The sequence below is a fragment of the Gadus chalcogrammus genome, chromosome 8, assembly GCF_026213295.1.
Source record: "Gadus chalcogrammus isolate NIFS_2021 chromosome 8, NIFS_Gcha_1.0, whole genome shotgun sequence".
In the NCBI taxonomy this organism is placed as follows: Eukaryota; Metazoa; Chordata; class Actinopteri; order Gadiformes; family Gadidae; genus Gadus; species Gadus chalcogrammus.
In genome coordinates, this window is record NC_079419.1 from 13,940,021 (window position 1) to 13,963,969 (window position 23,949).

The 23,949-nt window shown below is 44.5% G+C and overlaps 3 protein-coding genes across 6 annotated transcripts; 2 read left to right on the forward strand and 1 right to left on the reverse strand.

The window, feature by feature from the left end:
- Nucleotides 1-543: 543 nt before the first annotated feature.
- On the forward strand, nt 544-7,708 carry vcpip1 (valosin containing protein (p97)/p47 complex interacting protein 1). Its single transcript, XM_056596958.1, has 3 exons — nt 544-3,365; nt 4,620-4,706; nt 5,182-7,708. The coding sequence occupies exons 1-3, from the start codon at nt 728-730 to the stop codon at nt 5,961-5,963; spliced, it is 3,507 nt and encodes a 1,168-aa protein (XP_056452933.1). The 5' UTR covers nt 544-727; the 3' UTR covers nt 5,964-7,708.
- A 112-nt stretch (nt 7,709-7,820) lies between these two features.
- LOC130387732 (myb-related protein A-like) lies at nt 7,821-17,080 on the forward strand. 4 transcript variants are annotated; one of them, XM_056596960.1, is made up of 15 exons: nt 7,821-8,268; nt 8,492-8,584; nt 9,000-9,093; nt 9,519-9,590; nt 10,076-10,171; nt 10,422-10,642; nt 10,755-10,992; nt 11,101-11,310; nt 11,385-11,552; nt 12,097-12,192; nt 13,306-13,475; nt 13,814-13,922; nt 14,211-14,297; nt 15,404-15,511; nt 15,688-17,080. In XM_056596960.1, exons 2-15 carry the CDS (start codon nt 8,553-8,555, stop codon nt 15,820-15,822), a joined length of 1,836 nt encoding a protein of 611 aa, XP_056452935.1. In that variant the 5' UTR covers nt 7,821-8,268; nt 8,492-8,552; the 3' UTR covers nt 15,823-17,080. The 4 variants fall into 4 exon arrangements, with proteins under 4 accessions (XP_056452935.1, XP_056452934.1, XP_056452936.1 ...); XM_056596959.1 differs by lacking the exon at nt 7,821-8,268 and adding an exon at nt 8,355-8,406; XM_056596961.1 differs by lacking the exon at nt 7,821-8,268 and having other exon boundaries at nt 8,355-8,584; nt 11,104-11,310.
- Nucleotides 17,081-18,393: 1,313 nt separating this feature from the next.
- Nucleotides 18,394-23,798, reverse strand: si:dkey-97a13.12 (SH3 domain-containing protein 21). The gene is made up of 5 exons (XM_056597319.1): nt 23,095-23,798; nt 22,730-22,782; nt 21,345-21,512; nt 20,735-20,826; nt 18,394-20,494 (listed from the first exon to the last, which is right to left on the reverse strand). The coding sequence occupies exons 1-5, from the start codon at nt 23,267-23,269 to the stop codon at nt 20,275-20,277; spliced, it is 708 nt and encodes a 235-aa protein (XP_056453294.1). The 5' UTR covers nt 23,270-23,798; the 3' UTR covers nt 18,394-20,274.
- Between the last annotated feature and the right edge of the window lie 151 nt (nt 23,799-23,949).

Sequence of the window (23,949 nt, forward strand, 5' to 3'; positions counted from 1 at the left end):
ATATTAGTAGGCCTAGCGGTTGGTCTTTTGCGGTTAAAATGTAGGCCGGCTGTAACTATTCATAAGTGCTCGTCTTTAATACGAGCTCTTATTAAAACAATCAATAAAAACTTAGAATTCCTTCGTCACACAACAACTAAAGCGGATTGGTTGAAATATGAAAACATGCATTAACCGGTATGGCTGTTCATTTTGCAGTTCTCTAAACTACACAGATCACACAATTACAATAAGAACAGCTATTTTTTTATGATTTAGAATACAGGGCAAATTGTCAATAATGAGAATAAAAAATGTGTCACTACTAAACTTCCTCAAACATTGTCATACCGCGTTGCCTTCTGGGAGTCGTAGTTAAAAAGACCAAATGGCCCTTATTTCTAAAACCATACAATACAATATTGATAAATACTTCCTTTTTAATTAAAAAGCTAATTATTTAAGAATTTATTTTGCAAGTATTTTACTTCTTAATGTGTCTTACTGATATTAATCCATATAGATCGCAATAGTAGGACTACATGTACCACCGAACAACGTCATTACGTATGGTTACGTTGTGCAACAGACAGTCAACAGAGGAAAAGACCAACCGCTTCCGTGTTGTTCCTGTGTTGTTTTAGCAAACAACTAGCTTTACGTGACTCAGATTGCATTTGACAGTACTTCGTGGGATGAATATCATGCTTTAATAAGCTCGTTATACAGCTTATCTTAATCATCCGAAATGTCGCTGCTACAAAGCTCAAAGAAGAAGGACAGACGAATTTTATCTGGTACCTGTCCAGACCCCAAATGCCAGGCGAGGCTATTCTTCCCTGCTTATGGTTCGATTAGTATTGAATGCACAGAATGTGGCCAGCGCCACGAGCAGAAGAGCCTCTTAAATGTCGAAGAGGTAACCGATCCAGATGTGGTTCTACACAATCTTCTCAGAAACGCCTTGCTCGGCGTGACTGGGGCCCCGAAGAAAGGCACGGAGTTGGTGAAGGTAATGGGGCTGTCCAATTATCACTGCAAGCTTCTCTCCCCCGTCTTGACCAGATATGGTATGGATAAACAAACCGGCAAAGCCAAGCTCCTCAAAGACATGAGTCAAGGTGACATGTTTGACTGTTCACTCCTCGGCGACAGAGCTTTTCTCATCGAACCAGAACATGTGTCAACTGTTGGTTATGGCAAGGACCGATCAGGTAGTGTACTATATCTCCATGACACATTGGAGGAGGTCAAGAAAGCCAACGGTAACAGAGAATGTCTCATCCCTGTGCACGTGGACGGAGACGGACACTGCCTGGTCCACGCCGTGTCCAGGGCCCTGGTGGGCAGGGAACTGTTCTGGCACGCCCTGCGTGAGAACCTCAAGCAGAACTTCAAACAGAACCTGGACCGCTACAAGGCCCTCTTCCAGGACTTTATCGATGCGGCTGAATGGGAGGACATCATCAATGAGTGCGACCCTCTGTTTATTCCGCCCGAGGGCGTTCCTCTGGGCCTGAGGAACATCCACATATTCGGCCTGGCCAATGTCCTGCACCGGCCCATCGTCCTGCTGGACTCCCTGAGCGGTATGAGGAGCTCGGGGGACTACTCCGCCACATTCCTCCCAGGCCTGGTACCGGAGGAGCAGTGCAAGGGCAAGGACGGGAAGCACAACAAGCCGATCTGCATCGCCTGGAGCAGCTCGGGCCGGAACCACTACCTCCCCCTGGTGGGCATTAAAGACACGGTGCTCCCCAAGCTCCCAGCCCGGCTCCTCCCCAAGGCCTGGGGCGTCCCCCAGGACCTGATCCGGACCTACATCCAACTGGAGGCAGACGGCAGCTGTGTGATAGGAGGCGACCGCAGCCTGCAGGACAAGTACCTGATGAGGCTGGTCAACGCCATGGAGGAGGTCTTCATGGAGAAGCACGGCATCCATCCCTCCTTGGTAGCCGACGTGCACCAGTACATCTACCGGCGCACCGGGGTCATCGGCGTGCAGCCGGAGGAGGTGACGGAAGCGGCGAAGCGATCGGTCCAGGAGAACCGTCTCCACCGCTGCCTGATCTGCGGCGCCCTCTCTGAGCTCCACGTGCCGGGCGAATGGCTGGCCCCCGGAGGGAAGCTCTACAACCTGGCCAAAACCACCCACGGGCAGCTCCGACCCGACAAGAACTACAGCTTCCCGCTCAACAACGTGGTGTGCTCCTACGAGCCGCAGCGGGACCTCCTGGTGCCGGACTACAAGCTGAGCTCCCTGGGCACCTGCAACTGGTGCCACGGAACCTCGGTGCGCCGCATCCACGGCGACGGCTCCGTGGTGTACCTGGACGGGGACCGGACCAACACTCGCTCCCAGGGGGGGAAGTGTGGCTGTGGCTTCAAGCACTTCTGGGAGGGGAAGGAGTACGACTGCCTCCCCGAGGCCTTCCCCATCACCCTGGAGTGGGGGGGCTGCGTGGTCCGAGAGACCGTCCACTGGTTCCAGTACGAGATGGACGTGGCGCTGAACAGTAACGTTTACGACGTGGCCATGAAGCTGGTCACCAAGCACTTCCCGGGGGAGTTCGGCAGCGAGCTCCTGGTGCAGAAAGTGGTGAACACCATCCTGCACCACACGGCCAAGAAGAACCCCGACGAGTACAACCCCGTGTCCATCGACGGGGCTCACGACCGGAGGCTGGACGAGGTGGCGGAGGGCCAGCAGCCCATGGACACCCAGCCCCCGACCAAGATCATCCTGACGGGCCAGAAGGCCAAGACGATACACAAGGAGGAGCTGACCATGAGCCGGGCGGAGCGCGCCCTCCAGCAGAGCATCAGCGAGAACGCCTCCAGCCATCAGAAGAGGAGGACCGACCGGCTGAAGCAAGAGCAGAACCACGGGCGTCCGTCCTCCCCCGCCGCGACGCCGGCGATCTCCTCGTCCTCCGCGCCCGCCACGCCCACCAAAGCCACCTCCTCTCCCGCCTCTATTAAGGAAAAGAAGATCCGCGTGACCACCAGCGACGGCCGGCAGGCCATGCTCACTCTGCAGGCACACACCACCTTCCACGAGCTGCAGAGGAGCATCGCCAAGGAGTTCTCCCTGCCCACGTCGCAGCAGTGCATCCGCCACGGCTTCCCGCCCAAAGAGCTCACCCCTCCGAAGAGCGGCGAGGAGACCCAGGCCGTGGCCCTGCAGCACGGGGACCGGGTGGTGGTGGAGATACTGAGGGCCCCTGAGCAGAAGCAGGGCCCCGTCTCCCGGTTCTCCGGCTCTCATTCCAGCGTCCACGCCGTGAAGAGCGACGCTGCGGCGAGCGGCAGGATGAACGACGGGGAGCTCCAGGACAACATCGACCTCGAGATGTCCTCCCTCTGTCTCCTGGCAACCCTGATGGGTAAGACTTCTCTGTATGGATGATGGACACCTTTTATGTGGTCTGTGAAATATTAGTTTCAGCTTTCCTGCTGTATTTCTTTGTAGACTTGAACAGTGGTTTCTCAACTGGTCAAGCCTCACATGTGTCAGTCAGTCACCCAGAAATACAAAAGGTATCAATATTGCAGTACTCAACAATGAACTCCTGATGAGCGAGTAAGCCATTGAAACATGAGTTAACGTTAAAATATGAGTTAATTAATTGGCTTCTTTCCATAGCACACGGTTTTACATAATGCTCTGCGAGTCTGCGACATTTTCATGTCTATGACCTATGTATGCAATGTATCAGTATAGAAATTATTTATCTTTATTCATGTACCAATAACCGTATCCTTCACATCAAAATTGCCATTGTTATCTGGGTCAACTTTCCCCTTTCTCCTTATCACTGGGAGTCAATATGACGCATGAATGGACACAGAGTTCAAGGCTTGCAGTGGCAGGTGATTGGTCAGACAGGGGGTCAACAGCTGACCAATCACAATCTGTTCAGCACACCAGTATATGTGCCTTCTGTTCTTTAACTGGCTGGTTAGTTGGGGCAGCCGGCACCAAAAGCATTTGCCGCTGGGCTTTTCTAGGCACTGAAGAGAGCTTTGGTGATAAACAGCCTAGCTGTTCTCTGCTTGATAAAGTAACTTCTGAATAGTGTCACCGTAGCTTGTGTCAAACTCTCAGGTGACTATGGGAGCGAGGGGCTAGCAGGAAGGTTCTGAGGTTCTTCCCTCGCTAGCGGGATGGGGGAAGTGTCTGCCGGACTGGGACATGGCGGGTGGTGAGGTAAACTGTGCGAGCAGCACGCAGTGTGAGGTAACCCATTGAGTCTGACGGAAAGGGTGCAACCGTCTCCAGAATCTTAGTGTACTCCTTTTATGGAATCCCGTTTTTTGAGTGAGAAATTCCAATAATCTGTAAATGTATGTCTAATTATGCAGGTGCTAGCTTGTTTTTACCAACAGCCGTTGAGCATTTACATAATGACTAACCAAGTCCAACCGGAGGCCTGTATGAAAATATATTAATCCCATTCTAGTACAAACTTTGATTTTAGTTATTTAACAAATGTTTTGATCTGGTTAAGCAAGCTTCCTGAATGTTTTTATTTTATTTGTGATGACAATTATTGAAAGGAGGATGGAAGATTACAATCGGTACATTAGAGTAACCATAGGAGACAGAGTGTGATCAGTTTTATGTGGTTTGTTTCAAGGTGAAGACGTGTGGTCTTACGCCAGGAAGCTCCCTCACCTCTTCCAGCATGGTGGAGTTTTCTATAACATCGTCCGGAAGGATATGGGTAAGATGAGTCCTGTTCATCCTGCAGAAATACAGTTGGCTAATACGGGGCCTTTGTATCAGTTTACTAAGAAAAGATTGTTAGTTATTATGGACCTTAAAGGTCCAGTGACATGCCACCAGGTGTGGTGTGATAGCAGTTACAAGCTGTTTTGGAAATCGGCCCCTTATGACATCACAAGTGGGCGTGTCCACCTAGATGTGTGCTGGATAGATCAGTCTACCAGCCTACCCAGTGGACTGTAGCGGACGTTAGCCATTATAGTATTCTTCATTTATTTATGTAGGCCTCTTTGGGCAAGATGACTAAGCCTTACCTGCTCCTTAATGTAAAATATGCTAAGTCACCTTAGATAAAAGCATCTGCTATTAAAGAATATACTGGTGTATAATATAGAATAATATATGTATGCATTTTGTAATCAGCCAATGATCCGACGCAGTAGTGGATGAACTGGTTCCTCCTGTGTTGCCAGGCCTGATGGACGGGAAGCACTGCACCCTACCTCACCTGGCGGGGAAGACGTTTGTGTACAACGCGGCCGAGGACCGGCTGGAGCTGTGCGTGGACGCGGCGGGCCACTTTGCCGTGGGCCCGGACGTGGAGGACCTGGCCAAGGAGGCCCTTCTGCAGCTGCGGTCCGAGGGGTCCCCCCGGGGGGGGGGCAGCCGCGAGGGGAGCCCCTCCCACGGCCTGCTCCGGCTGGGCAGCGGCGGCGTGGTCCGCAGGAAGGAGCAGACCGTCGCCGCCTTCCAGGGGAAGGGCCACTCCCTGGGCAGCGTGGAGGACGCCTCCCCGCCGCAGCGGCCAATCACGCGGCAGCACAGCAGCGGCGTGGACCTGAGCGCTAGCGTGTCCCGAGACCCCCCCGCGCTGTCGGACATCAGCGAGGACGCGGGCAAGGAGCTGGTGCGCATGGCGCCGGGCTTTGTCACCATGCGGGAGGGCGGGCCGCTAGAGCCCGGCGCCATGGAGCAGCAGCGGAGGAAGCTGCAGGAGATGGTGTCCTCCATCCAGGCCTCCATGGAGCGCCACCTCAAGGAGCAGCAGAGCCTGGCCGCCACGCCCGCCGCGGGGCCAGGCGAGCGGACAGGTGGGGCCCGGGCGGCGGGGCCAGGGAGCGACCCCGAGCCGTCGGCGACGATGGACGTGTCGGGCGGGGGGCCCCAGAGCGGCACGCCGCCCGACCAACCGGACGGAGGGACGTCGGGGGGCTCCCAGGATAACCAAGACGCAGAGCCCATGGATCACTCCTGATCTGGGGACGCCCCCGTGCCTGGCCGGCCCTGGGTCTCGCCGGCCAGCCCCCCGGGTCCACGTTGTGTTCTTCCTCTCGTCTTTACTGCATGACTAGAGCGGGTTGCCTGTTCCGAAACTCTCCGTAGACTGTCTCATCTTATCGCTGAACAGAAACACGCACTGACCCCCCCCAGGCCGGCCCAACGCGCTCCGGATCGGCCGGAGCGGGGACTGCATTCCTGTAGATAGAGGAATCTTTTTTTAGTCTTTAAGTATAAGGTTGAGTTGGAGCTGGCGTCAGTTCAGACTGGATCTCCCCCATGGGGGTCCTTGAGGGCCCATTAGCCTCCTCGCTTTCAGAGGGGGGGCCCAACGTCAGGCACCAGGGGTCAGGGGTTTTATCGCCTGACCTTTAATTTCCTCTCGTTTCCTTTCTATCAAAAGGTTGCCCTACAATCCTCGTCCCGATTACCATTACAGTCTAACAATAGTACCAATATTTCCCTCTGATATTCGATTGGTTTGGCAAATGTAATTCTAAATGTTGCTAAAAATGCAATACATGATAATGCTAAGGCTGTTCAACCGTGTAGTTATAAACCACGGATGTTTGAGTTTAACTTCCCCAAGTTATTATTATTATAATAATTATGGTTATTATTATTTGTGCCATAAAATGGCTCTTTGGTTAAAGTTTTGTGTTGTGTAAAATTTCGTCTACAACCTACAATGAGATATGGCCAAAGAATGAAAATTACAAGTTACAATTGGAAAACCTTGATTGGGCATTTCATTGTTTATTTTCCTCCTCCTATGCAAACGCTCCACTGCGCTTTCAAAATCGATAACACCAACCCCTGCCCCTCCTTCCCTCACGAAGAAGGAAGAATGTCTCCGCATGGACTGCTCTACATGAGAGATCAAATGACCTCGGCCTGAATATCTGTGAAACAACAGTTCAACATATAAACTCTCGCTACCTTCTTAAAATAACAAAATAAAACTATATTATAACAAATAATATTTTTCACCTGCATCTTACAACGGTGTCTGTGTAGACTGGTCATTGATGGTGGCTGCAGTAGATCTATATTCGTCCAGTATTTGGTTTGCTGAAAACACAAAGGAATGGAGGAAGGTTCAGTCAAATCTTAACTAATGTGTTGGAAGTCCAGCCAGGTTTTTCATTTTCTCTTTTTTTTGCTGCCAAATAGTTATTCTAACCTTCACCGTGCACTTAAAAAGACCCAGTATTGTCAAAATAAACACCACCATACATTGTATGGCCTTAAAAATGAATTTGCCACTGGATACCTTTAGCTGCGTATTAGTGGCGGGTCTCCCCTGCTCCAGTCGAGAAGAGAGGTTGTTCCTACCTGTCACAGACGGCGGCCATTTACTCCCTTTTATAAGCTTGATTTTGTTTTGGAAGAACTATTCTATCCAAAACTATTTTAGTGTCCCTCAGTTAAGAGCCAACTTGTTAAACAAATACATCAGGAGACAAGAGGAATCTATACCACCAACACTAATTATTGTTCCCCTTGGGCTACTGTGCTGACAAACAACATTGTAATTAAGTATCTCACTGTCTCATAGGAGTCCATATTGTAGTATATATCGACATGTACAGAAACACTCCAGCTCCTCCTTTTGTTTGCTACTAAAATATCCAATATCCCAATGCTTTAACATTGCTGTTTGCATGTCTGATAAATTATTAATCGAACAATAAAAGGCCTTCCTTCACCTGCTTGGTATATTGTGGTCACTAATGTGTAACTAGTCTGTATACCTGCTGGGAATATGAGTACAGAAGGTTATATGTAGGCTACAATGATAAGTCATACCTTTTCAAATAGGCCTGAACCTAAAAGCTTACATGTTGTTTAATGAACACAAAAACAAATTGTTCCAGTTGGATACGTCAATAGATTTTTCCAGACTGCCAAGAAATTCGGTTTTCTTCCGACATCTCTATCTTCAAACAGCAATCAATTTTGCAATTCTAGATAATTAGCTAATTATTTATTAATAATATAATATTATTCAATAAATTGTTCCACAGCTTGGTTGACATTGTTTAATGACAATATTTTGCAAAGCACATGTTTTATTTTATTGTTTTATTTAATAATATTTTTGTTACCAACTACAGCTGGCCAATCATTGGAAACCTGGAGACATCAACTCTTGCCCTGGATAGAGCTCGAGGGGCCGGTTGTCTCGAGCGTTCCCTATCAACCGTTATCAAACATTTTACCGACTAAACAGCCGTTAATGGCAGAAAATGGGTTATTACGTTTCGACACCGTTTTTTAAGGTAAATGACCGATATTCATATAAGCGAAATACTTTTTTTTTTGTATTTATTAGTTAACACTATTTGTCGGTTCCTGTTAATGGAGCTAACAACGCAATAAATAAGTAGGCTTGGTCAAACAGAAGTTACGCTACTACGGTAAAGTTACAGATAAATGTTTTCTTGTATGGTATATTATATAAACGTGTAGGTATATGAAATATATATTTTTTCCTTCCCTAAGTAAGTAACGCCTGCTAGTTAACAGCAAAGTTACTAGCTAGTTAACAGACTTTCGGCAGAAGATGAGTTACTCCTGCAAACCTCGCAGATCTTGGTAGGTAACGTTACATCTAGCCCGTTTTAGAAAGACGCTACCAGTAGCAATCAATCGCATGAAAACATAAAAGATAAGGGATTCATTAATTTTGATTAAATCTGATGGCCGAAACACGAATTAAAGTTTCAGAGGCTATTTCATTTAATCATCTTTGACCTATCTGTCTGCCTCTGACTTGATTCCACAATAGTTAGCATTTAGACGGCATTTACTTAAGGTTAGCTAAAATTACTAGGTTAGCTAAAACTACTTTATTAATTTAAATAAAAATACAACGAGTAGAAATTAAGAATAAACCAACATTATCGAGTGATTAACATTATATGCTTAATGATTGAAAGTTTAAGATTGACCCGTATGTACGTGTGTAAGGTAATTAACCACTAGATAACTGTCAACCTTTTTTTGTAAGCGTGAGGGAGCGTTCTGCTAGTTTGAGATCTGATGGTTTGGAGGGGAGCAACTCCAGCAAGATTTTACCAAGGACCAAATGGTCTAAAGACGAGGTAATGTGAACAGCTGTAAGAGTTTTATTTCAGATGCATGGTTGGGATTTTCATCTGTTCTACTGTTGGTAAACCACAACCGCTTTTGATCATGACCCCATTTTTAGGTCTGGAATATCTTTGCGACCCATACTCTTTTTACCCAATCTTTGTCCCAGTGGACATATGTGCATCACGTTACAATATACAATAAGTAATTTGTGATCCATTGATCCTTATTCATAATCATTAGGCAGTTTGTTTCTGTATATACAGGAGACCTTTCACTTCTTTTAATAACGATTCCATCATCATATTCTTTATCTTATAAGTCAGCGATCTCCCAGGACCCAATAAGCATATCAGACGAACTTCAGTTGGGACCCGACCCCCAGGTATGGAAACAGTTGCCTAACTTGACTTTTGTTCCTCTTTGGTGACTTGAGGATGAAAAGCTGCAGATGCTGGTGGAGGAGCATGGCTCCAACAACTGGTCTTTGATATCTTATCATTTCAAGGTAAGTATTTGAAAGGATGGCATTGTGGTCAACAGTATGCAGGACTTTTCTATATAAAGAATATTCTATATTCTCTAGAGTTCGAGCTCTAGGTTACAGGTTAGATATTAAAGTCGAAATGGGTGACATTTCAACTAGCTCTTAGCTTATGCTTATAAAAAAAAATGTGATCAATAAAATCACATCCAATTACTGATATATTCTACAACTTCAATAATGCTGGCCAGCATCTACCTCTCTTTGTTTACCATAATATTACTATGGACCATCCCAAAACCCCTCCCACTCACGCCACCCAGCCAATCGATCTACGTTAGGTCACGTCACACACTAGACCATCCAGTTAATGTGGACAGAAAACGGTTATTGAGTTTTTATCATTTTGAAAGTCTCCCGCCTACTTACTGGGTCGGGCTCAATCTCACACATTACGACAGCAACAGCAGATTAACACGCTTACTCAGTCGCTTCCTGCTTCCTCTCAGTGTCAAAGGTCAGACCTTCAGTGTCAGCGGCGGTGGCAGAATGTCCTCAGTCCAGAGCTGGTGAAAGGCCCCTGGACTAAGGAAGAAGACGAGAGGGTAAAGAGGGACTGGCCTGTTGACCCTTATGTTGTCTAGCAGAGAAACTGTAGAAAAACAATTGAGCATCGTGATGTTAGTGACTAGTTGCTGTGATCAATCAGTTAATAAAGTACAGTTATGGATCAACATAAAGTAAGACGTCCACATCGATAAAAGGTTTGGTTTTCGTTTTCCTCCAAAATTCCCAGAGGTTGTTAGGGTGTTAAGCCACCTGACCAATCTACTGACCTCTATTCTCTGCATGCAGGTTATCCAGCTGGTGCACAAGTATGGTCCTAAACGCTGGTCAGTCATCGCCAAGCACCTTCACAGCCGCATTGGGAAGCAGTGCAGAGAGCGCTGGCATAACCACCTCAACCCGGCCGTCAAGAAGAGCTTGTGGACCCTGGAAGAGGATCGCATGATTTTCCAGGCCCACAAAATCATGGGGAACCGCTGGGCACATATCTCCAAACTACTGCCTGGCAGGTAGGCTCAAATTAGGGGACAGAATAGAGTACCAACTAGGTCTTTAATAGCATGTGAACAGGGCACAGAAAAGGAGGGCGTGGACATTAACTACTAAATGTTTTGTTTCAAGGACAGACAATTCTATTAAGAACCACTGGAACTCCACCCTGAAGAGGAAAGTGGAGAATGAGGGCTACCTCCTGCCCTTCAACCGCTCCTTCTCCCTCACCTTCACAGAAAACTCTTCCGACACCTCCTCCGTTGCTTCCTCTGACACCTCCTACTCCATCATCTCCACCCACAGCTCCTTGAAGTCCAATAGTGGACTCGGGGACAGACAATGTCACTGCTACAGCACTTCCACTAAGGTCAACCCCAACTACTAGCAATGCATTAGTCTTACCTGGGAACGTGCTCCAATTACCCCCTATATATATGAGACTAATCTTTTCACATCCGCTCATTCTCCTCACCAGCAGGGGGAGGTGTTGTGCAACCATAGCATCAGTGTGGTCAAGGATCAGCCCATGACCAGCTTTAATCTGAGCACCCTGGAGGAACCAGTCATTGACAGTGAGCAACCCCCTCCTCCACAATGTATGCTTCTCATTACCCAACAACCTCCGGGCAGCTCTACACCCCTGCACCCTCGCCCAGGCCTGTTGGAGTCCATGCAGATCATTCAGGTACTTTGCGAGTGATGCTGTGTTGGTTTCTGAACTGACCCTGTTCATATCCTAAATGTAATCTGACCCCACAGGACCCAATGGCCTGGGGGGACTGGGCCAGCTATAGCCTACAGCTAATGATCCCATCACCCCTGACACTTGAACAGCAGTCATCTCCACCCTCCAGTTCCTTCACAGAGCTCAGCAGGGGCACTGTGGACCTGATCTCTCTGGACCTTGACAACACCGAAATGTTCACGGTCTCTTTGCCCTTTCTCCTCCACATACACCTCCCTCACACCTCAACTTGTATCATTATGCAAGCATCTCTTTATAGTTAGTCGACACTGGTCCTAAAATCTAAAGGTAGTCCGATTGATAAATAGATAGCAGTTTACTAGCCATGAAACCATACGAATCTTGCAAGCTCATTTTTGCTCTCTAGATGAGGTCTGACTTTGGTATGTATGAGATAGACCGACCAATCCCATCCATATCATTTGAGGCTGGATAAATACGATGATAGCAGCGCCGTAGATGCATTTGAACAACAACAAAGATGGCTGCCGCTGATGTAGAATGTAGTCTGTGTATTCTGCTACCGAGACAGTATTACATTTCATGGACAGTATACTCCCTAAAAGAAGAACAAACGACTCCACTTATTGCTTTGGTTGAGAAAAATGATGTTTTTTTTTTTAATTATCACCCAGTTTATTGAATTACTTTTTGTCCTACCTCATCAGCCTCACACCTGGTTTGTGGTGAACAGGACCTTTGAACTGTGATTCTTGTGGTTTCCAGGATGGAGAAACGTGTCTCAAAGCAGAGCAGGAGCCTAACGACTCCTGCTCCAATGGCAGCACCCCTGTCAGGACCCTGGGATTCTCTCCTTCAGAGGTCAGCATGGACTCTCACTTCAAGTGGCCATCTTGGTCCTCAACCAAGATAAAGCTAGATGGGCTAACAGGATATTAGTTATATGTTCAAGGCAGGCCAGCTCCTTCCCATCTCCATTAATGGCCATGTTGTGGAGTGGGTCTCCTCCTTCCGCTTCTTAGGCACCACTATCCACCAGTCCCTATCATGGAACTCAACATTAGTCTTATTATTTCCAAATCCCATCAGAGGTTATACTTCCTCCGTCAGCTGAGGAAGTTTGGGGTAAGTCAGGCTGGCATGACCCATTTTTATCGTGCAGACATCGAAAGCGTGCTCACCTTCTCCCTCCTGGTCTGGTATGGTAGTGCTACCAGCCAGGACAAACGACAGCTTGAGAGGGTAGTACGCAGGGCCTCTAAAATCATTGGCTGTAGTCTGCCTACCATAAGCTCGCACTATGACACCAGAATTTCCAGGAAAACTAGGAAGATCATCTCTGACCCCTCTCATCCAGCACACCACTTATTCACACTCTTACATCAGGGAGGAGGTACAGAAGCATCACAAGTAAAACAACACGCTTTAGGGATAGTACCTATCTACAAGCTATACGCCACTTGAACAAGCACTAAGCACTTTAAGGTCTTTAAGATCTTCATGGTCTACCTCACTTGCAGTTTTTGCACCACTGTACTGTACTTTACTGCTGTCATTCCCCGCGAACCATGCGTTGTGTGTTTTTCATGTGTGTTGTACTCCTTGTTATTAATGTGCCGTTTTGGCTTTCTGTCTTGTAATGTTGTGTTGTTATGTTGCTGTGTAATACATGTGAGCACACCAAAACAAATTCCTATCAACTGTATTTTGTATACTGTTGAAATGGCTATAATAAACTTGAACTTGAACTTGATGAAGATAGACGAGCTTATATGATACTAGTTCTGTGTTCAACAGTAGATTAGGTTAGAAGAGCTAAGAGGATACTAATTCTATGATGAAGAATAGATGAAGATAGACAAGCTTAGAGTATACTAGTTATATTTTAATCAGCAGATTCAGTTAGACAAGCTAGGAGGATATTCGTTCTATGGTATGCTACTGTGGCATTTGAGATGGTTTGTCTCCTGCCAGTTCCTAAACAAGGGCCCAGGTGAGGATTCAACACTGACCTCCACGCCAGTTAGTGCTAAGAAGCATCCCAGTGTTACCAGCAGCCCTCAGCCCAACGGAGAACTAGCCATCCACTGCAGCACCAAACACAACCCCAAGTGCTATTTCACTACTTGTTCCCTGGAGCCCAGGTGTGTTTGATTTACTTTGCTAGCGGCATTGGGTCCCCTGTTGGCTATATATTCTAATGAGAATATGAATATTTGATGAGAAAATTCATTAATAACATTATAATGAATTCAATGCTATCGTTATTGTTTTTTAATCTCCATCCCTACTGGGCTGAGATCTGCAATGGTTCTGACCTCATTTTATGAAAGGGTTTTTATTTTAGCGTAATGTCTATCCGGTGTCTATCTGGTGTTTAGTGTCTTAATAAAAGGGTACGCAAGGTTATGTGGAGGTGATCAGTATTCATGAAGATAATTTGCGTAAGTGAACCAGTCTGCTATGTTTTGAAATGCTTTAGGACTCCTAAGGACATCAAGGACCTTCTGCTGCCTACTCCTCAAACACCAACGCCCTTCAAGTCCATCCACAGCAGCCAGGAGGGCCAACTGGCGCTTGAGTGCCCTCAGGTATTGCTCAAAAAAGTATTTATCCCCTATACTAAAAGGGACCCTATTTTCCCACCAGCTGTGATGTTTCCCACCATTCACTTTTAGTGCATGACTTTAATGTCAACAAGACATTGGATGTATCCTAAACTCACTGCAGTTTATAAAGAGAGTGAGGTTGTGTGTGTGTGTGTGTGTGTGTGTGTGTGTGTGTGTGTGTGTGTGTGTGTGTGTGTGTGTGTGTGTGTGTGTGTGTGTGTGTGTGTGTGTGTGTGTGTGTGTGTGTGTGTGTGTGTGTTCGTACTGTAGTGTGTGGAGGACATCAACATACCGTTGCTAGTTGAGACTGGTGTCTTCATGCACAACGGAGGCTCCCTGTCTCATCTTTACTCTGAGGTCAGAAGATATCCTACCTCAGGAAGTAACTAACCAAAGTGACACACAAAATATCTAGAACCAGTGGAAATATGCAATGGGATGCTTGCATTTCGTTGATTAGGATGGTAGGGCCATATGAAATCCGTTTTATTTTTTTCCAAATTCCGTTTTATTTTTTTCCAAATTCCGTTTTTTCCGTTTTAATTTTCATTAATTCCGTTTTTACACTTAAAATCATCAGAACGAGTGTCAAATAAGTGCGAACGAATACAATTTAATCAGATAGAAGACTACATTTATTAAAACATCACAACATTGCACTGTTTTTAGTGCTTCAAATAAAAACATGACATAAATATTAAAGTGCTTATAAACTCTTTTTTTATAAACTCAAATTGTTGTTTGAAGGGGCGTGCCCTGGCTACAGCGTTCATTGTTTTTCATATGGATTTTGGACTTCAAGTGGTCATCGCACGTATCTTTGCGTTTCCAATCGATAGTATGTTGACATATTCTACAAAACACCTGAGTGATGGAAGTGTTTTGGATATTGTTCGGCTCTGAATTTGGGGTTAGAACCGAATTACGGGCGCTTCAACTTCTTCTTCGGCTTCTTGTTAGGAGCGGGACCTATTGTTTGCGTGGTGGACCGGGGATTTTTTTTTAACATTGTTGTGCGAGTGACTGCTAAACATTCAGTGACGTTAATGTCACCTGTATTGTTTCCCTTTTCCCTCGAAACTGAATTCCACCAAAATAATGGCGAATTCCGCTGCATTCAGCTGCATATTGTAAATGTGACGTCTGATGTGCCTTGTCCCTGTTGCATGTTATATGTGCTGAAGAACAGGAACCTGCTGGAAATCAGTTATTTTACTAAGACAGGCCCGTTTTAAATTGTAACTTTGTTACTTTTAATACTTTTCTGCTTAATAAAATAATAATAAAAAAAAATTATCAGTTGATTCCGTTTTTATTGTCCAATTCCGTGATTCCGTCCGCGTTTTCGTTATCGCGGATTTCATAGGGCCCTAGGATGGCAGCTGTAAAAACACTCTCAACAGCCTAGTGACCACTTTCTTGCCACTGCCTTTTAAAACTTTTGCCATCTCCCACTGTTTCAGATCCCTGCTTGCTGGAGGTCCGAAAGGAAGAGTTTGGTTCTGGAGGCCTGGAGTGAAGACAGCCCAACTGGTCTATTCCGCGCCCAAGAACATTTCCAAAGCACTCAGGTAGCCGTAGTTCTCGTTCTGGTAGCTGCGTGATAGCCTATATTGTGTCATCTTGCTGGGATTTCCTTTATGCTGTACCAAGATTAGTCTAACTACCTCTAGCTGGGCCTAGACATAGCCTTCCATTCACTAGCTGGTTCAGTCTGATAAAAACCTTGTGTCTATCTGTCTTCTAGATCCAGGGAGAAAGCCTGCTCAGTCGTTCCCACCTGAACAGCTCTCTGCTGGGATGTCAGGAGCTAGGCTGCTCCCCAGAAGATGAAAGCCCTGGAGATCACCTACCTATCCAATCAAGATCAGCACAATCATAGCAGGTTGGAACTGCCCAATTTCCCCAGCCCCTACATTCCCCAGAGGCACCTCAACTCAGCTTGTTGGAGGTAGGAATATATGAAGGGCTTCAGTGTTCTGGGAGCTGGCCATCCTTACACAAGGTTCCTAGTTTTTCAAATATACGATAACCAGGGCATGAAGCTAAGGTAGTGCCATCGTGGTGCCTGAAGTTTAGAGAATGACCCATTTGTAGGCCGACTGGTGAAGAAGAGATGGTGGTGTTGAGCTTGACTGAGCATAACACACACGAAGTCTGACCCCATAATACTGCTTCACCATAGACCAACAGTGACTCCAGCTTACATACGGCCACCATAAATCGACAGCAGTGACTCTAGACCATTGTATTTCTTCTGTGTTGCATCCAGCTCTACCTCCTGAACAGTATTGATTAAAGTCAGCAGTCCTCACATCGTGCCACATTACGCAATCCATAATCCACTATGATAATCCACTATATGTTTGGTTTGAACCAAGATGCTGGCAAGGTTTCTTTCAGAGGGCACAGACACAGGAAATATGCTCTGTAGAGCAGAAAGAGTATATTTGAACCTAGAGGTCACACTTTTTGTATTTCCGTTTTGTTGGAGGTATAGTCAGCATTTGGCTAACTAAGCGAGCGATTAGAGTGACAATAGGCTTCAGTGGCAGGTGAGGAGTAGCTCCTAATACACACTGTGGGGCTGGGACAGAACTGTCCCACAAGCTCAGATTGCAAGGACATTTTGAAGCACATTTTAACTGTTAATAACTGAAACATTTATTGGATTCTGGACAATATGATGCAGGTATAGTTATTCATTCATCTTCGGTAATGTAGATTGAGTGGGGTTAGCAACATGGCCACAATGTCAGTCTCCGACTGGAGACATGTTTAGTTCTGTCTCCAGTCGGTTTTAGACAAATGTTTTTTAAAATCGTTTCTACTTTGAGTCTGAATTCAATGTTAGATTAGGTCCTGGACACTTCTTAGTGTTTTTACGTCTATACAGAATTTTTAACTTCCAATTTCCTCATCTCCAGTGTTTTTATGGAATGTCAGGTGTGCAAAAGTAATTTGTAGCACAGTTTGACCTAAAGGGAGAAGACGATGCCTTGGTCTGTCTGTCTTGGTTTCTGGACATATGAATAGATGGAGAATAAAACCCTTATCAAAAGGGAGACCTTTAAGTCAGTAAAACATCTAAAGGGCTTTGATCCCAGTATGTATGTGACAGTATTTTATGTATATATATATATATATATATATATATATATATATATATACACTATATACAAATTTTAATAGTTATTTAGTTCTCATTTGAAACAAATGTCTTGATCTTTTTTATTCCAAATCATTTACAGGATTTTAACCATTAACAATGAAAAACAAACAACAGTCTTTTACTCAATGAAGCCTTTGCTTGTGAATACACTTTTTAAATGGATTTTAGATCTTATTTTTGATAGAATGTTGAACATGTTGCCATAAAGTTTGGGTTTATTTTTTGCGTAAAAACAATTATAATATAAGTTAACTGTTCAAGTATATATTGCTACTGTACATGTCATGGTCAAATATTTTGTCATATGGAATAAATGACTTGTCAATGATTCATCGTAATTTACATAAATTATACAATACTGTATGGTGTATTATGGGTTATGTTTGAATGCTAAATAAATATTATTACATTAAAGATCATATGTATGGATGTGAATCTGGCTCAACACGGTGACACATTGCTCAGTGCTCTATGCTCGGTGGTTCAGTCAAATAAAAGCTATGTTGCAGGCAGATGAGAGGCAGGATTTGTCTATTTTATGAATGAAATAGGTTTTGCAATAAACAAATATCACATTGAAATATCAGAGGTAAAAAACTGAATCAAAAGACGACACTGACAGAATATTGACAACGCAAACAATTTGTTCTTAGAAAGAGATATAAATACAAATGTCACCCTCACAATTCAAATATTTTATCATGCTACTGTATTTATTTGAACTGAACTAAATGGTTATCTTGCCTCCAGAGTAGCCTACTGAGGACAAATGGTTACAAACTATTTCACACTATTGACCAGCTATGCGAATAGTTTGGAACATTATATTGTTACCAAATGTATTAGTCTAGTACATTCCTGGTATGGTAAATGGAACATGCTCTGCCCCACATTTAAATGCAGTGGTTGTTTACAAATCTACAACTCTGCATTTCTCAGCTGAAGACAATCAACCAAAAGTGCTTCAAATTTGTGACTTGAAAACGTTTAGGACATTAATTCTTTGGATACGAATAACCACTCCCTTCGTATTCTTTGCAACGGCCGTCCCAATATCAATCTAAATTTATATAAATAAAAGAAAATAATTGCTCAAATTTTTTTTATACAAGCCTTCACATTTTTGTAAATCTTTTTTACTTTACTCAGGCAGAAATCATGTACACCGACAAGTGTTGTTTAAGGTTTAAGGTTACATTCACATTACGTTTAGTCGCGTTATGGCATTACATTGTAATGAAATTGAAAAATCCAATATAAAGGTGATATGGACTTAACGACGAATGTGACAGAATGAATGTCAGTTATTGAAAATCGAATACAGAAACGATCAGATCAGGAGTTTATTGTGCGTATCTGCGTTATTGAATCCAAAATGACGCCCATTGTTTGTGAGGCATGAGAGTGCTTCTTATCACAATAAAACTGTTTAAAAAAAAAACATCCTTTTATTTAAATGACATTGAAATTTAACACATACTGACGCTGAATGCGCTTTTTAACTTTTAAGCATCCGAAGGAAAAGCGCCTCACAGCTTGACCTTCAAAACCGTTAATTTTTAATATCATCAAAATGGTTTGTGATACTCAGCGAACTAAGAGTGTTACATATTGGCTAATCTCCAGTCTTTAAAACATACCAATCTTTAGGAATTCAGCCCTCCTTTCAAGGCGCTTTTGTGTTTTGCAAAGGGTAAAAAAGTTGAATATCAAACTAGAATCCCCATGTAACATCACATTAACTTTAGAATATAGGTGAGTCGACTACCTATACAGCTGTAGATAATGTTAGTGTTTCCCACATAATTATATTCTACTAGTGGTAACTGACTGGGGGATTAAACGTTTTTTTCGTTGGAAAGATATTCCATTTTCAACAGATATTCACGCTCTGAATTGCAGTGATATGTGACACATTGAACTCAAGACTGGATCACCGGAATGAGTCTGTGTTGAGCAGTGTATACCTGCCCAGGAGATGTCTAACGTTTCAAAATGTTCCCAATGGAACATGGAACTTCTAGTGTTCAGAACTTCTAGTGTTTAGAAGTGTATCCCACTAGCTCTACAACAGTTAAAAGCAGGTAAAGAACTGCATGGCTCGTAGAGCTCTAGTGTGGATGTATTGCACATAGACTGTATATTACACAGGTTCAACGGACTTGACAGACTGTATATAATCCAGATACAACTAGGGATGCACTGATTCCACTTACATTTGAGTACTCGCCAATACCAAATACCTGCGTGAGTACTTAATAATACCATTACAGTTGCACGCATGGCGTGTTATCACCATGGTTACGCCCAACGGCAACTTTATGATTTTTCTTTTTGCATCATCGTCGTGTGTAAGCGTTATAACGTTTTTCCATATCCAACGATGTTGTATATGAAATGCGCTACACACTCTAGCGATAACATTATAGTTGTACGGGAATCCTAACCCTAGGGCGCTGGTATTAAATAAATCACTGCTCAGACGGAGCTCGACTATCAACATACTGTCTTGGTACACAATGAGTTTCAGAAAAAGCGAAACTTTCTCTCAAACAGAGCTCCACACGTCCACACAAACCGAGTCCTCCAGTGCACCTTGTTTCACTAAATTGAGGACTTACTTCGCTACCTGTAATAAGATGGCATAGATTACTATGTTGATGATCATATAGGAAAAATGTGCACGAAAAAAAACGTTTTTGGTTCACTGGCTCTTCAACGTTACTTCACGTTGCGTAAATTGGCATCGGGTGGTTGTATCAGAGAGGTTTTACGAGTACATGAGCACAGCATCGGGTACTGGTGCATCCCTAGATAAAACTGACTTTCCATATGTGTACATTGATGGATACTTTCGCAGACCTACTAATTGAATGCACTAGTACTCGTTGAGATTTAGGACATGTATTACATTTTACACATATTGTTTTTTGGCCTGGCAGGGGTTCTCACTTTAATTGTGTTATAAACACAATTAAAGGGGAAACACTGATATTTGTTAAAGGAAAGCGAATGTAATGCAGCGTGCCTATATTTTTTCGTTCGCTTCAAATAGGACGCGAGTCAATTTTGGACAAAAATTCCAAGTCCTCATGAAACGTCAAATGGGCTTGAGGCTTCAGAGTCTTAATGCTTGAGTCTAACTGCTTCTCTGAAGGCATCCTATTCAGGCAGGTAAGCTGAGTTGATGGAGCCCGGCTTTGCGGAGACTGGTGGGAGGTGAGGGCAGCTCTTCCTCCTGGATTTAGCCAGGACACGGTGGATGAGGCTGGGGGATCCCTGAAGAACACCACCTCCCTTCTTGGAAGGGCTGTCAAGTGCCAGGGCACGCCGAATGCTGTTCTTCCTGGACAGCTTCGGTGTTCCAAGCCCATTGCTCTCACTAAAACCCAGAGAGAAAGAGATTATGCTCTGAATACCTTGGTCAATATTTGTCTTCCTATACACCCAGTAAAAGAATCCTAGTTTCTAACCTTCCTTCGCTATAAACACATTGCCCTTTAATATCTTGGACTTCCTCATATAAATAGTGTAAACTGATCACTTCTTCCACAGTGACTGTAATGGTATTTTATCGCTCTTGTGGATTCAACGATGATGCTGAAAGGGCAGGTGTAGTTACCCTGGAGGGTTACAGGAGGCCGGAGTTGCCATAACAACAGGCACAGAGGCTCTCCTCAAGAGGGTGGGCGTGGCTTCCCCTGATTCCCCGTCCTGCTGAAACAAGTTCAATCATTACACCTTGAGTGAGTGATTTGTGTTTTTAAACCAAACCTCAACCAGTTCATGTTAAGTTAGCCCCACTTGTAACTCAACACTCCGATATGCGACTCCTTCTCCTGTAGGTGGCATGTGTCCCCATAAACATGTAAACGGGGACATGTGGCTTTTTATACTATAACATTCAACAGTGGGCTGTACATTCAGGAACACTATTCTGAACCAAGAAACCAGATACTTTTAGTGTCTACTTCGAAACACTTTTAAGAGAACTGACATCTACCATAATTACAGATCCTCAATTCGATTTATTTACAGAACGATCATTTCACAAGATAATCTAAAAGCCCTTGAATCTGTAATGAGTCACCCTCGTTTTCATGTCCAGGAAAAAGGCAGCTCGTCATCTGATCTGTGCTAGAAGAGCAGTGAAGAAACCACTACTCCAAGCTAGAGACACTCAACTAGTGGTCGTACTGTACCGGTTGACTCAGAAACAGAACGACACGTACAGGCCCACATGTGGCGACACAGGCTGATGGGAAGTAGCCCTCGTTTCCGTTGGGTAGACGTCCAAACCACCACGTTTTGTCCTCTTTGACCAAAACCTGGATGACATCACCTTGGCTCAGGTCCAGTTCTTCTGGACCTTGGGCCCTATTGTGAATGGTCACCACCACCTGAATAGCAAATTAAAGGGCACATATTTTACCAACAGGTGTGATGTTGATTAGAAGGCACTACAGATTATACCTTAAAGTCACATCAGACATTGTGTGCATGTCCAGTCAGATGTAAAATAGACACTCTTTAATTGGTTGCCAAATAGGTCAGTTATTATCTTAACTTGTGTACCAGAAGATTATCGCACCATTTCTCTATTAATTGTCGCGTTTTTGAAGAAAGTAGTTCAATCCGGGTCGCTTTTAACTCACTTTATTTGTTAAAGTATTTCGGTATGGTAACTATGAAGCAAAAGGGGGGTAATTGTATCTAACACACGTGGAGAAAAATACCGTAGAGCTACTTCAAGCCCCGGGGCTTAGACCCGAGGCTCTCAACGGGTCTGCCTATGTTTCTGCCCTCAAATCCGACTCCCGCGCTGGTTAGTATCAAGTAGGCGTGGCCTGAGTTAAGTAGGCGTGGTCTATGTGACGTATTGGCTCCGCCCTCCTCGCCTGTCTAAAGGGGCTGCCATCTGTGGCTTGAGTAGTTATTGCAGCTTGTGTGTTCGATCCTGCTTCCTAGTGGCTATGTGAGGGTAATGCAGCTTGTGTGTTCGATCCTGCTTCCTAGTGGCTATGTGGGGGCAGCTTATGTGCTTAAAATACGTAACAATTGCAATTTAGGTTAAATTGTGCGAGAGCATAACATTAATCAGTTGTTATGGCATGACTCAATAAAGGAGAGAAGCCAATCAGTTAATCAGGACAACACTAGTGAGAAGTACACTGAAGGATTAAAGATGGATTACCCTTATATAGATCTGTTACTTACTCTGTGTCTTGACTCCTATTAGAGTGGAGGTTGGACCTAAAGACTTGGTTTCACTAGTTAAATACCTGACTCTCTTGCTGGTTAAATCTGTGTTATACTTTGCCACCTCGTCCTATAGTCTGTCCTCCCCACTATCTTGTCCTACCCACTGTCCAGTCCACTCTTGAGGTTTAGGACCTGGACTTGACCATTAGCTGCTTTAACTTCAGTGTCCAGAACCAGATTTCAATCCATTTTAGGAATTTCCATCCATCTTGGATGGATGGAAATTCTTCACTTTTAAAGGAAACATAACAAACGTAACGTAGCGCCTGTTTCTGAATAAACACCACAACCAAAAATGCGGTCTTACTCAGCACTCTGTACATCACTATACTTTTGTTTTCAAGCGGATACCTACTGAACTCGCCTTATCTTCATCTGCAGGTCGGAGTCTCACCCTTGATCTGCCAACTGGGGGAAAGAAATTGCTAAGCCGTGCCACACAAATAGAATAGAACCACTACTAGAACATTTGACACCACAAATGTAAATTAAACAGATTTCTATGATCAAATGCTCATACTCATGAGCATTTGAACGTGGACATTTGTTCAGATCTACATATGTTTAGATTGAACCGTACAAACAACACTGTCAATGTTAAACCAGACTTGGAAGGCTCTAGTCATCATAATGGGTCAAACTACAGGATGGATACAACCGTTGTGTGCGGGTATATGCGTGTGCGTTGATGTGTGTTTGTGTGTGTGTGGTCTAACTCACCTTTGGGAGAGAACACTGTGGTAAAGACCTCAAACTGCTCATCACTCTGCATGTATATTTGCTGCATGCTGCAGTGCTGCATTGGTCTCTTGAGACTGCGGTCCAAACACTGCCGCTGTGCCTCCTTTAAATAGTCAGCTGTCGCTAATCCTGGATGGGTTCCATGCACGTGCATTTATTTATTTACAAACTCACTCCGAAAAACAGGCGTGTAGCAGAAAGCAAACAGCGGAGATCCACCAACTCTAGAAACACATTAATGACCTGTAGGTTGCTAGTTCAAATCCCCATAAAATATATATTTTTGGCTTAATTCCTGGTAGTGGGGTCTGTGGGACTATGGGGAATCATAACCCACGTCATGGGCAACTAACAAAAGGAATAGTTCTGATTAATTAAGAGTCCCGTCCATAATGACTATGATGGACTGGATTACAAGCATTGGCATGAAACCGGTGTGCTATATCACTCTACCGCTACTCTTGGCTCCCAGTCCCTTCCAGGAGTCCCACTGCTCAGAGGGGCAACTCTCTGCTCCCATAGGTTAAACCACTTAAAGGCATCACGATGAGAGACATTCTTAGCCCCGCCGCCTAATCTGGACACTGGTTTAGACTACTTAGCTTCACTTCTGTAAGGCATGCAAGACGAGATGTGCCAAGCAAATTCGTTCAGTCCTTCACGATAAAACCAGCCAGAACCAACCCCCCCCCCCCATGGGCTATGCCCCAGTCTGACCAGCTGCGTGCCTGGGATGGCACAACATATGATTGGCAATCCTGAGATACCCGTACTAAATCAGGCAAATAAATTAATGAAGTTAATATCGTCATGGTTACATCCTCTGTACAGGTA